Here is a 13764-nt window from a genome sequence, read left to right as displayed (position 1 = left end):
CGTTATTCGCCAGCGTTTTTCGCCACGTTTTTTGTGTTCACACCCAGGCGATTTTCGCTGACGATGAGCCGAGCGAACATGCAATTTTATTCCCTAACATTAGATGGCGCTTAATGTAAACACAAATACTCCTGTACACAAGGTGGCGCTGCGCAACTTTACGCTTCTTAAAGTCGCTTTTCACTCAGAAGAAGAGAGCAAGTATTTACGCGCTTGTCAGAAAAATACAAAGAAAACATGAATATTTCAAGCACCAGTAGCTCCAACTGGTGCTTGGTTCGGGGATATTTTAAAATGTCCGTCATTATTTCTTCGCGGCAGCGTAGACGCTACTTGGCGTCTGTCTTCTTCACTTGTATGTGTGCTCAGCAAGGCAGTTTTGTGTTTGAGCGCCCCCAAGTTGTGTTTTACTGTAACTTCAGAAGCTCCAGACACGTGTGCAAAAGCGCCATTCTCATTGGTCGAATAAATTTCGAAGCGACGCGTCAAAAAAAAAAAACGAACCCAAGGCGTTTTTGTTTTTTTTGACGCTTTGACGCGTGCCGTTTTTTCGCGTCGGTGTGCACACTCACATTGGTGCCCTTTGTTTAGTCACGGGCGTTAAACGTCGGCGAAAATCGCCGGCGAAATTCATTCCGGTGTGAACGGGCCTTAAAGCAGAGAACTTTGCAGCACAACATGTTTTCTGCAGAGGTTAGCAAGTTAGATGTTAAAAGCTGAACATGAGGACCAGTGTAATTCCTAAATGAAAAAGTAAAAATAATTGTTTGCATTTATAATTGTGATTAATTAAAGGGTACAGCTTTGTGCTGCTTTTCATGCAGTCTTTCATGCACATCTAAAACCAGATAAGAAACATAAAAAAAGAAAAGAAACCTCACAAGTTGTGCATTTCAGTTCTAAAATGTGTTTTTAACATTCATTTTTTTATTATCGTTTTATTAAAGTCTATATTCCTACGGTCCTCATTTTGTGTGAGGTGACTTCTTCAATGAGCCACCCCACCGCCCCAGTTAACCCTTGTGCTATCTTAGATGACCCCCCCTTACTTTGACGTGTTCTCCCTACCATGACAAAGGTGGATAAAGGTGGAAAGATTTCATGTAATCCATGGACACCAGTGAAGATCACAAATCATTGAAGAAAAAAGGTTCAGAGCACTGTCTAGTGGGTCTAGATGACCCAACTCCCAATGTTAAAGTGCCTAGGACAGCACAAGGGTTAAAAGTTCCTTGTTCCGCCCCTGGCGTAACTACACCACGGGATGACGTCCCCTCACGTGACGCAGTTTCCCAGCCAGCAGCTGATACATCTTTGGCAAAAATGGCGGATTCGCCGTCGACTCCGCTGTTAGGAGAAGAGAAAGAAAAGGAGGGCGGTGGAAAGGACCGACAAGGTTTGAAAACGGAACCGAACACGGAGAGAGAAGGACCTGCCGAGACGCTGGGGCACAAGGAAAAGGGTGACGGCGGCAAGAGCAAGAACGGCAACCTGTCAGGTGAGTGGTGGAGTCACAGTCCCTGTGTTTACAAAGCTAGCTTGCTGCTTTTCTGGTTATAATTTTTAGTAATTCGAATAAACGGCTTCCTAAAGACGAAGTCCTACGTCGTATTAAGTTATTTACACTGAGCGGAACCCTTGCAGCTCTATTAACTCTTCTTAAATCTGCTCTCGATTAGTTACTGTTTGTGACAAAAACGTTGGAACATGAAAGTCGCCTATAGGGACCCTAGGGACGCACTGCGTCACGTGCACCATATTGTAGTTTACAACGCCGTTCCTGAATGCTTTTAAAACAGCTCGGCTGAATCACAAAGCCAGTCACAAAGTGATTCTCTCAGAACTAGCCCTGCTGGTTTGTACGCATGCGCAATGGGAGACAATGCTTGACCCTGCCTTTGTATTGTACATGGGCGACAATAACGCTTGCACACATCACTATAGCGTTGAGAGTAAAGGAGACCAAAGGATGGCTATTAAAACTCTCCCCTTTGTTAGTCATTGCAAAGGTTATTTGTCCATTTACTGCGGATGTTTTTCTATAAACACAATTACCCATAAGCCTTGCAATGTTGCACACCTGGTTAAAAGACCCTAATCTGTAGAAAGTTCACAGAAAATCCGAGAAACTATATTAAAAAGATCAATGGTGGTCAATAATTTCACCGTTATTTCGTAAAGATTACAGAGAGAACAAGATTCCCCCTTTTTTGTTGTTGTTGTAATACTTTTGTTTTGTGCTTCCAGACTTGTCTCTTGGACGGTTTATAACAACAGAACTAAACAGGGGCTACTTCCTCGAGCATAATGAGGCCAAATACACAGAGCGCAGGGAGAGGGTGTACACCTGCCTCCGCATCCCGAAGGAGCTGGAGAAGGTGAGCGTGGTGACAAACGGAGTTCAGGCAAATGAAAAGAAACAGCTGTAGCAGAAAAATCAATGACTATTTTCTTGTTTTTCCCGGGTGTCTTTGTGTAGCTGATGATTTTTGGCTTCTTCCTCTGTTTGGACACCTTTCTCTACGTGTTCACTCTGTTGCCCTTGAGAGTGATCCTTGCTCTGCTTCGGCTCTTCACTGTGCCATGCTGTGGCCTCAGGTATGTGTTTCTGCATCATCATCTGTTGTAGAAGAACTGTACACAAAACTTGTAGTTTTAAAGTAATAACTTGTAATAACTCAAATTTGTAGAGCACTGCATGAGACCTGTATTACTTCATTTACTTTACCTTGCAGAAAATTTGTTTGTTGTGAATAGTTAAAAACTCACTTAACCATTATATGATTAATAAAATATTATATTTATTTATAACAATGTAAAAATTAAATTTAACAGATTTCTCTGCTGTATAATTTTTAGGCTGAAATAAATCTGACTTTTATCCACTAGAGGGCAGCAGAGCTCTGTCTGACTTTGACCAGATTTCTCAACCTCTTCTATGGATTGTTTTGGGGTTATTTGGTAACATTTTTTTGTCGTTCTTTCTGTTGCAGAGGTTCCCGCTTGCTCCAACCAGCCCAAGTGTGTGACGTGCTGAAAGGTTTTATTATGGTGCTGTGCTACTCGATGATGAGCTATGTGGATTACTCTATGATGTATCACCTCATCAGGGGACAGTCTGTCATCAAGCTTTACATCATTTACAATATGCTGGAGGTACATAACGGGCTATCTGATCTTTGTATCACATGAACTGATACTGCGCTCCAAAGACTGAGCAAACTGTTCTCTGGTATTCCTCCGTTGTTTTGCTGTCAGGTGGCAGATCGCTTGTTCTCGTCCTTTGGCCAAGACATCTTGGATGCTCTGTACTGGACGGCCACAGAGCCCAAAGAGAAGAAGAGAGCCCACATTGGAGTGATTCCTCACTTCTTCATGGCTGTGCTCTACGTCTGTATCCTTCCAGAAATAAATGTCACTTATTTGAAACCACCAGGTGCTGATAAAAAGGCTCACACTTTAATTTGTAGCATTGATTATAGTAAGTCAACCATCTAAGTGCACTTTATTTAGAATGGTTGTTGTTTAAATTTTGGCTTTTAAACTGATCTAAATAAAAAAAAAAGTATAAGGTAGTAATGGAGAACATTTTTGATGAAACAATCTTTATGAAAACGGTTTATTTTTACAGATAAAACCTGTTTTTATTTTATTTAGAAAGGAAAAAAAGATATTAGTCTGCTTGCAGTGTTCTTTTCCTCAGCATACGTGAATCCAGTTCTTCACGCCATCCTCATCATGGTCCAGGCCACAACACTCAATGTAGCCTTCAACTCCCACAACAAGTCTCTGCTCACAATAATGATGTCAAACAATGTGAGTGTGAGCCTTCTACAGAATGGCTCTGGTTAAAGTGCATCCTGCTGCGAGGATCAAACGGATATATTGTCTTGTTTTTCAGTTTGTGGAAATCAAAGGAAGTGTGTTCAAGAAGTTTGAAAAGAACAACCTTTTCCAGATGTCTAATAGTGGTGAGTGGTTATAAATACACAGAATTTTAGGAGGTTTTCCTTTTAACCTGGCGAAACTTTCACTACGTCTGCCTTAACCTCCTAAAATGGATTTAATCTGAGGTAGACTTCTGGTATTGAACTCGGCGTCAGTAAGCAGAAAGTAGGTTAATCCAGGATTTTTTTTTCTCCCCAACAGATATAAAGGAGAGGTTTACCAACTATATTCTTCTGCTCATCGTTTGTTTGAGAAACATGGAGCAATTTTCATGGAACCCCGGTAAAGTAAAGTAGACTTTGCAAACAGTTGACATAAACATACGTTCAAATGCTACATTACTCCACAATATTCCCATCGTTGTCTGACATTTGCATCCACTGCATCACTTTGATTCTGTTAAACTGAATTTATTTGACATTTGTTGTCTCTTTTCAGACCACTTGTGGGTGCTCTTTCCTGACGTGGTCATGGTGATTACCTCAGAGGTTGCTGTGGACATTGTGAAGCACGCATTCATCACAAAATTCAATGACATCAATGCCGACGTGAGTCCGTTACGCACTTGTTCCGTATGTCCCTGTCTGTGCAAAAGCGGAATGCAGATTAGGAGAGGATTGTTCAGGTTTCTTCTTATTTGCTTTGTAACTCAACAAAATGGCACCTTGAATTTTGCTGCATGCCTCCTCTGTGAGCCCAGCTGGTTATTGTATAGATGTATAGACATCAGTCTCTTTTCTCAGAAAAATAAAGTTGCAGAAAAGAGAAAATTGTAGAACAGTAATGTTTGGATCATTGATGCATTTGTTTGATCTTTATGTCATCTTGTTTTAACAAGAATAAAGTGGAATTAATAGAGAAGCACTATATAGTGTAAGCAATGTCCTTCTGCCATGTTGACCAGCTTTAATGTGATGTTTCTTCCTATTTTTCTTTATTTCTAAAGCTATTCTATTTCATCCTGATGAAACAGACTTTTCTTTTTAACATTCTGACAAAATACTTTCTTGTAATCCCTAATAAAACCATGCCTTTGACTGAACGCTTACTCTAGAAAAAAAAAAAAAGCATGTATCTTCTTGGTTTCTATTTGATTACACTGACCCACATCTTTTGTGTTAAACTGGTATTTATTCCCTTTTGTCCGTCTCTGACACACTGTGCCATCCACTCAGCCGTGACATTTAACACTGCCCACCAGAGAGCAGGAAGCAGAGTCAAATGAGCCATTTCACCTGTTAGTTTCACCCCTTCCTTCAAGAGCTCTGCGTAGCTTTAATTTCCCTCAAGGAGCTGCACTGGTGCTTAGGTAGAAGAACAAGACCTCCTAGGAAAATATGGAGTTATTTGTCTTTAAACCGTCAAACACAATCATGCAAAATCAAGGCTATTCCACCTTTACTGGTCATCTGCAGTTTGCAAATTTAGATAATTTCTTTTTTAACCATGATTTGTTAATAAGTTCACTCTTCATTAATCAAGTTTCACGTAAGCAATTAACAAAAGGCTTAAAGCTGAGATATTAAAGCATTAAAACCTTGGAAACTACAGAAATGATTCTCCCTTATTGTTCTTATTTTGTCTTTGTTGGTATCTTTTCATAGGTGTATGGAGAATACAGAGCCAGCCTTGCCTTTGACCTTGTCAGCAGTCGGCAGAAAAATGTAAGTTCAGTGTCTGCTAAGATAAATAATGTACCGACCGATGTTTATAAGAACCTTTTAGTATTTGTGCGTCCATGACCAAACACATAATCTTGTAAAATATTGATTTGTGAAACTGTTCAAATCTGACTCTAAAGGAATTAACTTAATTGATCACAGAGAGGAAAACATTTATTGTTGCATGATTGTGAACCTCTGATGGTTTTAATCAGGTGATTTAAAGTTGAAACTTTTTATTTGGGAGTTAAATCTAGATTTTACACTCAGCCAAACCACTGTATTATAGTTGGCAATAGGGCTGGCACTTACTGCAAAAAACTGTGTTTTTTTTAACATGTTCTTGTAGCATTTTTCTTTTATAAGGAAAATTAAGAAGAAGAAAAAATGCATTTCTTTCTTCAAATCGCGGTGAATCAGGAGCAGATGAAAAATGTTGCTGGAAAACGTTCTCAGTTGTGATGTAGAAACAGAAACGGGCGAGTCCAAGTCTCTTCTCAGCTCCATTCTGATGCATCCACTTGCAGACGTCTAGATCCACATACGTCGTCATTTTCCTCATCTGAGCAGACATCTGGTTAAAAACCGTACATCTGGGTAGCTCCAATATTGCCTGCAGTTTTTGTTTGAGTACTAATGTTAGCTTGAGGTTGTGAGAGGCCGTAAGCTAGCAGGAGAGAGTGGGATATCAGCGGCCAATGGTCCCGCCCCCCAACACTCAGGTGAATTTCTGATAAACTGCTGCCGCTCTGCAAAAACTATGTCACAGGGTTTTTTTTTAAATTTAGCCTAAAAATGGCTTAATCATAATTAAAAGACCACTGGGAACATGTTTACAATAGGTCAAAAGAGGATTGGAGCAGGACTTTAACATCAGTCTTTTATTTTTAGGTACGGCAGTTACCATGCAAAGTGGTATCCTTAGTAGAACAATTAGAGTCACAGTTTGTAAAAATGAAAGTAACATCCCAAAATCTATCAGACTGTTACCGTCTAATGAAATCACATGAAGGCGCAGATCCTTTTTGCATTAAATATGTCTTTATGTAGCAGTACATATTAAAAAAACCACATGCTTGTTTGCTCCCATCAGTGTTGTAAATGCTTAAAACAGAAAAAAGAGGACCCGGCTGCAGACATCAACAGCCAGAACCAGAGGTTCTGTTCTGGACTGGAACTGGAAGTACCCCCATCATCCTAAAAAACATTTTATTTTAACTGGCACCCCTAACAGTTTTCACAATTTCAGCTTCAATAAAAGATTGTTGTTTTATCCTGAACACTTTTGGTTTAGGGATAGGGTAAGTTTTGTCCGATGATGTCAGGCGCCATCTTGTCTGCAGCCAGATCCTATATTTTATCCTGCCGGTTGAATTCACCTGCTCTTGTTTTTGTGTGTCAGATCTTGATTAAAAGCGTAATTTGTTTAGGAACACATTAGTTCTGGAAGTAGAACAATGCTGCTTGTTGATGCTCTGCATAATGTGGAAATGTGTCCACAGGCTTACACGGATTACAGTGACTCAGTATCCAGAAGAATGGGCTTCATCCCTCTTCCTTTGGCTTTGCTGGTCAGTCATTTATGTTTGTCTCATTCAAGATCATTTCAATGATTCAAATGTTCAGCATACATGGAATAAACTGAGAACTTCTTTGTGTTTCCTTCTCAGTTGATCAGAGTAGTGACCAGCTCCGTAAAGATCCAAGGTTCACTCTCATTTATGTGTGTCCTGCTGTTCTACATGGGGTAATTGTTGAACACTGTGGCTCCAGTACCAATTTTTTTTTTTTTTTAAATAAAAAATGGGAGTTATATGAGATTGAATGTGTCTTTGTGAGCAGGATGATCACTCTGAAGGTGCTCAACAGCATTGTTCTCCTTGGAACATCTTGTTCATTCGTCAAAGCGGCCAAAATGGAAGAAAAATTATTCGACCCCCCTCCTTCCGCCGTCTCCAGCCGTGCAAACTCAAGAGCTCATCGGAGCAAACACGGTCAAACGGCACCACAGCAAGGTTGTCCACTCACTCTGTGTTACTTTCACCTGAAAACTAATTTTTTACATAGTCATGTGCTGATAAACGTGTCTCGAATTTCTCTCCAGCAGAGCCCATGCCGAAAAAACCAGGCGTATCAGAGGCATCAGACATTTGTCAGACAACAGATGCAACAGAAAATGCCAACTGTGTCCTACCCAAAAGTGACTCTGACAAATTTCTAACAACGCCAGATGAAGAGGATGACGAGAAAATCATAAACTCAGACACGGGACTCGATGGGGAGGAACTTAAGCCCAGAACGCCCAAGAAAGACTTGTTGGAGATTGACCGATTCACCATCTGTGGCAACAGGATAGATTAATTGCTTTAGGAGCCACCTGTGGGGGGGGGGGGGGGGGGGGGGGGGGGGGGGGCGTCCTGGAAACGCAGCAGGGTCCAGGGATCAGACGAAGGTCATGGAGCATGCACAGACCTGACTCTTTCTTATGCACCTGACCCTTCAAGTCATTATTTATTTATTTATTTATTACCGACATCAAAACAAATACCAGCCAAGGCATAAAGCTGTTACATTTGCGGTAAGATCAGACGATTGCGGTTCGGCCCGGACGCCCTTGAAAGACACGTGCAGACTCAAAGATTGGGTCTGAACACGGAACACCTGTTAAGAAGAAGCTTCATGCAAAGATGACTGCAGATGACAAACTAAATGTGATTGTTTGTTTTTTTTCTTGAGCATTACAGCTGGACTGTGTGTATGTGTGTGCGTGTGTGTGTGTGTGTTCAAAAGCACAATTGTAGTTGCAGCAAAAGTTGTTTCAAAAGAACAAAACTTGTACTTTTTTATTTTAGAAGTGTGAAAAATAGGAAATATTGCAGATGGAAGTTTTTCTTATGAACAGTTTTTTGTAAAATGATCCCACTCAACTGCAGGACTGTTTAATTCTATTGAACCCTCACCAATTCCCTTTTTAAGAGCTCTTTCCATATAATAGCAACTATTTTTGTTTATTGTTTACAGCAAAGCTCTGAGGAAAATGCCTTTTTTTGTAAAGGCACTAATGGAATAGAAACCGATCATGTTCCAAAAATTAAAGCGTTCTGCTTTCTTGTATTCATTCTCTTGAATGTGGATCATTTTTACAAGTCTTTCAAGAAAACAGCCGACCTACTGTAATAAGAGGAGAACATGCCTCTGTCTGTTTTAAGGTTTTACAGAGTTTTAACATGAAAATGAAACCCAAATAAGGTCTTTACAATTTTTCTTAATTTTTTTCCCCCAGTTTTTGTAAATTAATTTTTGGTTTCCCAAAAGTCAATTTAATACAAATTTCAAAATGGATCTTAAATAAATGAATTCTAGTTGGTACAGGAGAAAGTTGTGTTTTGGGTTTGCACAAAAGTACTTGCCTGTTAATTGGATTTGTTGGCTCACTTTCAATCAATGCATCCATTGATAGTCCCACCAATTCATGTGTTTAGTCTTCCATCACAAGGTCTTAAAGCTAACTGAGATTAGCCAGATGTCCCCACTTTGTTCACATTAGCACCAAGGACATTACTCAAGGAGTCTCAAAAATATGTGCTCTCCAGGACTATCAATAGTTCTAACATTTAAAATGTGCAGCAGGAAGTCTGAACCTCAAGTCTGCAGAATTGTAAATGTCCAACATTTTATCTGCAGCATATTTGTGCTGTTGTACTTAATTTTAAAGTAAAAATAATGACAGAAAACATAAAACTTTGGAAAAAGTGTTGGTTTTTTACAATTCCTAAATTATTGCATCATATTCAGCGGTTTCAGGATTTTTATCTGATCTTTCATTAACAGATTTATTCTTTTTATTTATTATTTTGCAAATCTGCTCTTCAGTTTATAGCTGGGCTTTCATTGCAGATAGAAATGTCAATTGATTGCAAAGCTGTGTGTTTATTTCAAATTTATGAAAGTAGCATTTTTTCTACCAATTGAGCTTTTAAACAAGTGAGGATTTCATAAAAGTTGCTGTTGTGGTCTCTTTGTTGGCTGGCTAAAGAAGGTCCTGCTGCACTAGATGTGTAAATCGGATTTATAGTTAAAATCTGAGTTGAATCTGTTAATCACTGGGATAATATAATGCTTGCTGTTGTTTAGTGTCATTATTTTTCAGAAAAACATAAAGCCTAAAACAATTGTTTTCTCCAAATTGAGAAGAACAGTGAAATCTATCATTATTCAAATAACAGTTTGAGATCTAAAAAACGAATACTTTTAGATGTTTTTGTTATTTTAATAAATTATTGAAAATGTCCTCACAGTTTTGAATTGTTGACTGTTCAACAAGTGTTAATGGAAGTTCTGCTAGAACGAAACATCCTTGTTAAAAAATAAGCAGGGACTGTCTCTTCAAAAGGGAAATGGACAGGTGCAAAGAGAATCTTAAAGAGCATGAATGCTTTATAAAAGTGAATGTGTGCTTGATATGTGAAGTTATTTGTAGTGTACTGATGGCTTTTCTGTTTACATGTATAAATCAGACATTTTGATGTTTTTATTTTTCATAGACAGCTCATTTGTGTGGTGCATCAGGCTCAAGGTGGAAGAAAATTAAACAAGAATTTCTTTTGTAGTTCTTTCTGGTGAAATTGTCGTGTTCTGTGTTTGAGAGTGAAAGCAGGGGTCTCATTTTATGCTGAAAGGACTCCGTAGACTGTGTTGTCAGAGGAAACACTGAAATACACTGTTTACTTTCCACACCTTATAGTGGAGGAGATAATCTCTCATCTCAAATTCAGACTTTTTTTCAGTTTCTGGATAATGTTTCATTTCACGTCATAAAACAAATGCATTATTGTAGGTTCCATATTATTTAAGAAGGTTAAAAATGCAAATGTTTCGTGTTTTAAAGCAGTTTTCTCAAATTTGCACTATGCTCTTTTAACTGTTTGCCCAATTTCACTGTTCTGCAGTGCCCTTTCAAATGAACTTCCATCTCTAAAATATTTGTGTAAAATAACCCACCATATTCATGTAAGTCGTGTGATTCTTTTGGACAAATTCTATTGAACGACAATCTATTTTTCCAAAGCTGAAAAGTATGTTCTTTTTTTAATGAATGAGTTGTATGCATTTGTCAATGGATTTGTCTCTTTATGCTGCAGACTAGATGATTAATCGATGAATCGATTTCTATTCTTACCAGATCAATCTGTCTGAGGCAAGTTGTTAATCGGTAATCGAACTATACTAAAATTGTTTCAAAATGAAATAAATCAATAATAATCAATATAGAAAAATAACATTTGAATGGAGGCGGGGTACATTTATTTTACTATAAGTAATAACAGCGGGCAAACACGTGATGGCACCAAAAATGGTAAATCCATCATTCTAGTCCAATGTGTGGAAAAATTTTGATTTAGCAAATACATGTGACCATACAGTGTGGTAGAATGTGCTAATAATGTTCCCTTTGGATTATTTTGATGTGGAAAAACAAAATTGGGCTGAACTTTAGGAAACTAAAATGGACAAGTCCTGGACAAGTGAATCGGATAGTTCAAAATGAACCGATATCAACTATGAATCGTATCAGCGACCACAAACTATGAAGAATCGTTACATGCCAAACAGTTTTCCCAAAATTGCTTCCCGCCCTTGTTACAGTGGCTTATCTTCCGGTTTGCCCCTTTAAAAAAAATAAAGTTCACCGTTCTTCACTATTAAATGACCTTTCACCTTTTAAAAATACCCTTTTTTTGTGAAATAAGCCAGAAACATTAATGCAACTCATTGCATCAATCATTTTTTTCAAAACAATCAAACAAACAAGTTCATTTCAAAGCAAGAGCTTGAACATGTCAAACTCGGAAAAAATCACGTGAAAGTGAGGCCACTGCAGTCATTGACCTGCAACTGTGTGACTCAAAGTGTAATTCTTGTGGGTTTTCCTCTCAAACGTGTGTGTGTCCACCGAGGCAGAAATCACCTGTGACGATAGAACCTAGGAGGCGGAGGACAGGTTGGCTGTCCAAATCGTCGCACGCGCCTTTAAACGCGAACGCGTAACGTGCACGTTAGATTAAGTTGATCTCAGCCCGCGCGGAGGTGAGCGCGAGGACACCGGGACAGTGAGCTCATCCTCCAGGAGCATGCCAGTGATGAGCCCGGTGGTGCCTGGGAATTGCGAGCTAGCGGCAGACGCGAGCTGGACCGTTTGATGTTCATCCTTGAGGTTCGGCTCCGGGCTGTTGTGTCGGGGTTGCGGGGATAAAGGAGCGAGGAAGAGGAGTTTGCCGCCCTCCTCATCCCCCCCTCCCCGTACCGCCTGGCACGTCGCCTGCCTTCCCTCGTTCTCTTGTCTTTTCGTGAGCTACACATTCAGACATTCCCCGAGCCATGCTGTGGATAAGGTGGCTCGTTCTGCTGCTCTGCTGGGGGGCGTCAAGCGGCGAGCAGCAGGCGGAGGAGGAGGACGAAGCCCGGACTCAGGTGTTATCGGACTCCCCCAGAAGGCGCTCTCCTCCGCCGGTGGAGCAGCTGGACTTTGGGTTTGTCCCATCGGCGATATATGACACCCATGCTTACTACGAGCCAGGGAGCATAAGCATCCTTTTCCACATGGTCCACGCGTTTCTCTACGTTGTTCAACCTAACCCTTTCCCCAAAGGTGAGATTATGGTGTCTTCCTCAAAGCTCCAAACTGTCTTCTTTATTTTTCGAGATTATTCATCACCCATCTTTATTTCCCTTTTCTATGTAAACAGAGTTGATTCAATTAATATTTTTCAGTAATTATTTTCCTGGTTTTACTGAACTCTTATACAACTTTTCTTCAAGTTCAAATTTTAGGGACTTAAATGGTGTGGCAGTGGACACAAACGGGTGCTGAGTTATTTAGATGAGTCAGTTAAATGTAAAATATAAACTGTTTAGTAAATTAGAATAAGCTTTTATTTGAAATGCATTGATCATTAGAAGGCCTTGTTGTATTCAGTGCAGCCACTATAGGTGTGATCAGGGTTATGTAAAGCAGCCTTCAAGTGACCTCATGGTAGCCTACTTATGGACGATTATGAGCAGTACTTGATTATCACCTGTTGCATTATAACAGAAAAGATGTTTGAAACGTACAGAAGGTTCTTTTTAGTCCTTATTTTTAGATTAGGGCACTGATAAATCATTTTTTCATAAATAATGCAACAAAAACATGAATGTTTTCTGTGTTTATGGTTGTAGTGCTACATGTTTTATCACCCTAGCACTTTAGATTAAAAATCTGACTCTAAATTAACCCAGAACTGTACACAAGAGCTACATTTTGGGATTCAAGTTCCCTGGGAAGCATGGTCCTCATAAATAATACTTACTTAAAGAAAAATAGACAGACAAAACGCTTAGAACATAACAATAAGCTTTACTAATAATTTACAGGATATTTTTAAACCTGCAGGCCTTGAAGATCTGTTCTCTGATAACTTCTGTTCTCACTGACCCATGGCGTCTTCTTAGTAGCAGCTATTAAAGTTATGAGGGGGTAAATAATCAAAGACATAGGTCTTCAATACAAGTAATTCACACAAACCCAATACAGCCCATATATACTAGAGGGTAATTTCCTAAAACTCAAAATAACGACTGCAACCTTTGTAGCAGGAACTGCACACTCTCTCGGTGAGGGGTAGATCTGTTAGAAATATCAACTGTGATGCAACAGACTTGAAGAACATGAGCAAGACCAGATGACAAAGTGATACCAGCACTTGTTGAGCCCATAAGCCAATATTATGAGCAGATTAATAGGATCAATAGCTGTCATAGGTCAGACGTGATCTTCCGTAAGCTTGTTGACATGAAGTGATCAAGTCTTTCATCTCATCAATACCTAATGATTTCCTTGTACCTCACTATGCCGTGTCAAGTGAAGCAAGAATTAATTATGGAGTGCATATAGAAGAGCACTGAAAAAGCACTTTCTCCATTTGTTTTACGTACAGCTATCGGCGGTCACGTTGGCTATGACAGTGCGCAATAGGATTGAAGGTTTTAAGTTGCTGCCATTTTGGTGCCCAGAGTTAGGGATGCTGGCTGGGTAATCAATTAGTAAATCAGTGATTAGAGGAGGCTTTCTCTGTCACCTGCATCACCACATAATTCCTTAATCCACTGGACCATA

At 39.5% G+C, this 13764-nt stretch overlaps 2 protein-coding genes across 9 annotated transcripts in view; both read left to right on the top strand.

Moving 5' to 3' along the window:
- Positions 1-1273: 1273 nt before the first annotated feature.
- LOC101156305 (transmembrane anterior posterior transformation protein 1 homolog) lies at positions 1274-10218 on the top strand. Of its 2 annotated transcripts, none has more exons than XM_023957881.1 (14): positions 1274-1498; positions 2248-2378; positions 2480-2598; positions 2994-3156; positions 3259-3394; positions 3719-3816; positions 3902-3971; positions 4150-4230; positions 4387-4496; positions 5553-5612; positions 7112-7180; positions 7280-7356; positions 7452-7624; positions 7717-10218. In XM_023957881.1, exons 1-14 carry the CDS (start codon positions 1324-1326, stop codon positions 7968-7970), a joined length of 1716 nt encoding a protein of 571 aa, XP_023813649.1. In that variant the 5' UTR covers positions 1274-1323; the 3' UTR covers positions 7971-10218. The 2 variants fall into 2 exon arrangements, with proteins under 2 accessions (XP_023813649.1, XP_011475168.1); XM_011476866.3 differs by having other exon boundaries at positions 7714-10218.
- A 1339-nt stretch (positions 10219-11557) lies between these two features.
- LOC101156064 (prominin-1-A) overlaps positions 11558-13764 on the top strand; it is a 32851-nt gene continuing 30644 nt past the window's right edge. For 4 of the 7 annotated variants that reach the window (XM_023957872.1, XM_023957866.1, XM_023957864.1 and 1 more), the window contains exon 1: positions 11559-12258. In XM_023957872.1, coding sequence (XP_023813640.1) covers positions 11988-12258 — 271 coding nt within the window. In that variant the 5' untranslated portion in view covers positions 11559-11987. Of the gene's footprint in view, positions 12259-13764 lie in introns of all 7 variants that reach the window. The other 3 variants (XM_023957856.1, XM_023957854.1, XM_023957848.1) reach the window with 1 other exon arrangement.

This window comes from Oryzias latipes, chromosome 1, assembly GCF_002234675.1.
Source record: "Oryzias latipes chromosome 1, ASM223467v1".
NCBI classification, from domain to species: Eukaryota; Metazoa; Chordata; class Actinopteri; order Beloniformes; family Adrianichthyidae; genus Oryzias; species Oryzias latipes.
Note: the sequence above shows the minus strand (reverse complement) of the source record. Positions and strands in the feature narration are given on the sequence as shown.

Coding starts and splice junctions, on each gene's coding strand:
- LOC101156305 (XM_011476866.3), top strand. CDS start 1,324: ATGGCGGATTCGCCGTCGACTCCGCTGTTAGGAGAAGAGAAAGAAAAG. Junction 3,817..3,901: donor CAATAATGATGTCAAACAAT/GTGAGTGTGAGC, acceptor CTTGTTTTTCAG/TTTGTGGAAATCAAAGGAAG. Junction 7,625..7,713: donor TCAAACGGCACCACAGCAAG/GTTGTCCACTCA, acceptor ATTTCTCTCCAG/CAGAGCCCATGCCGAAAAAA.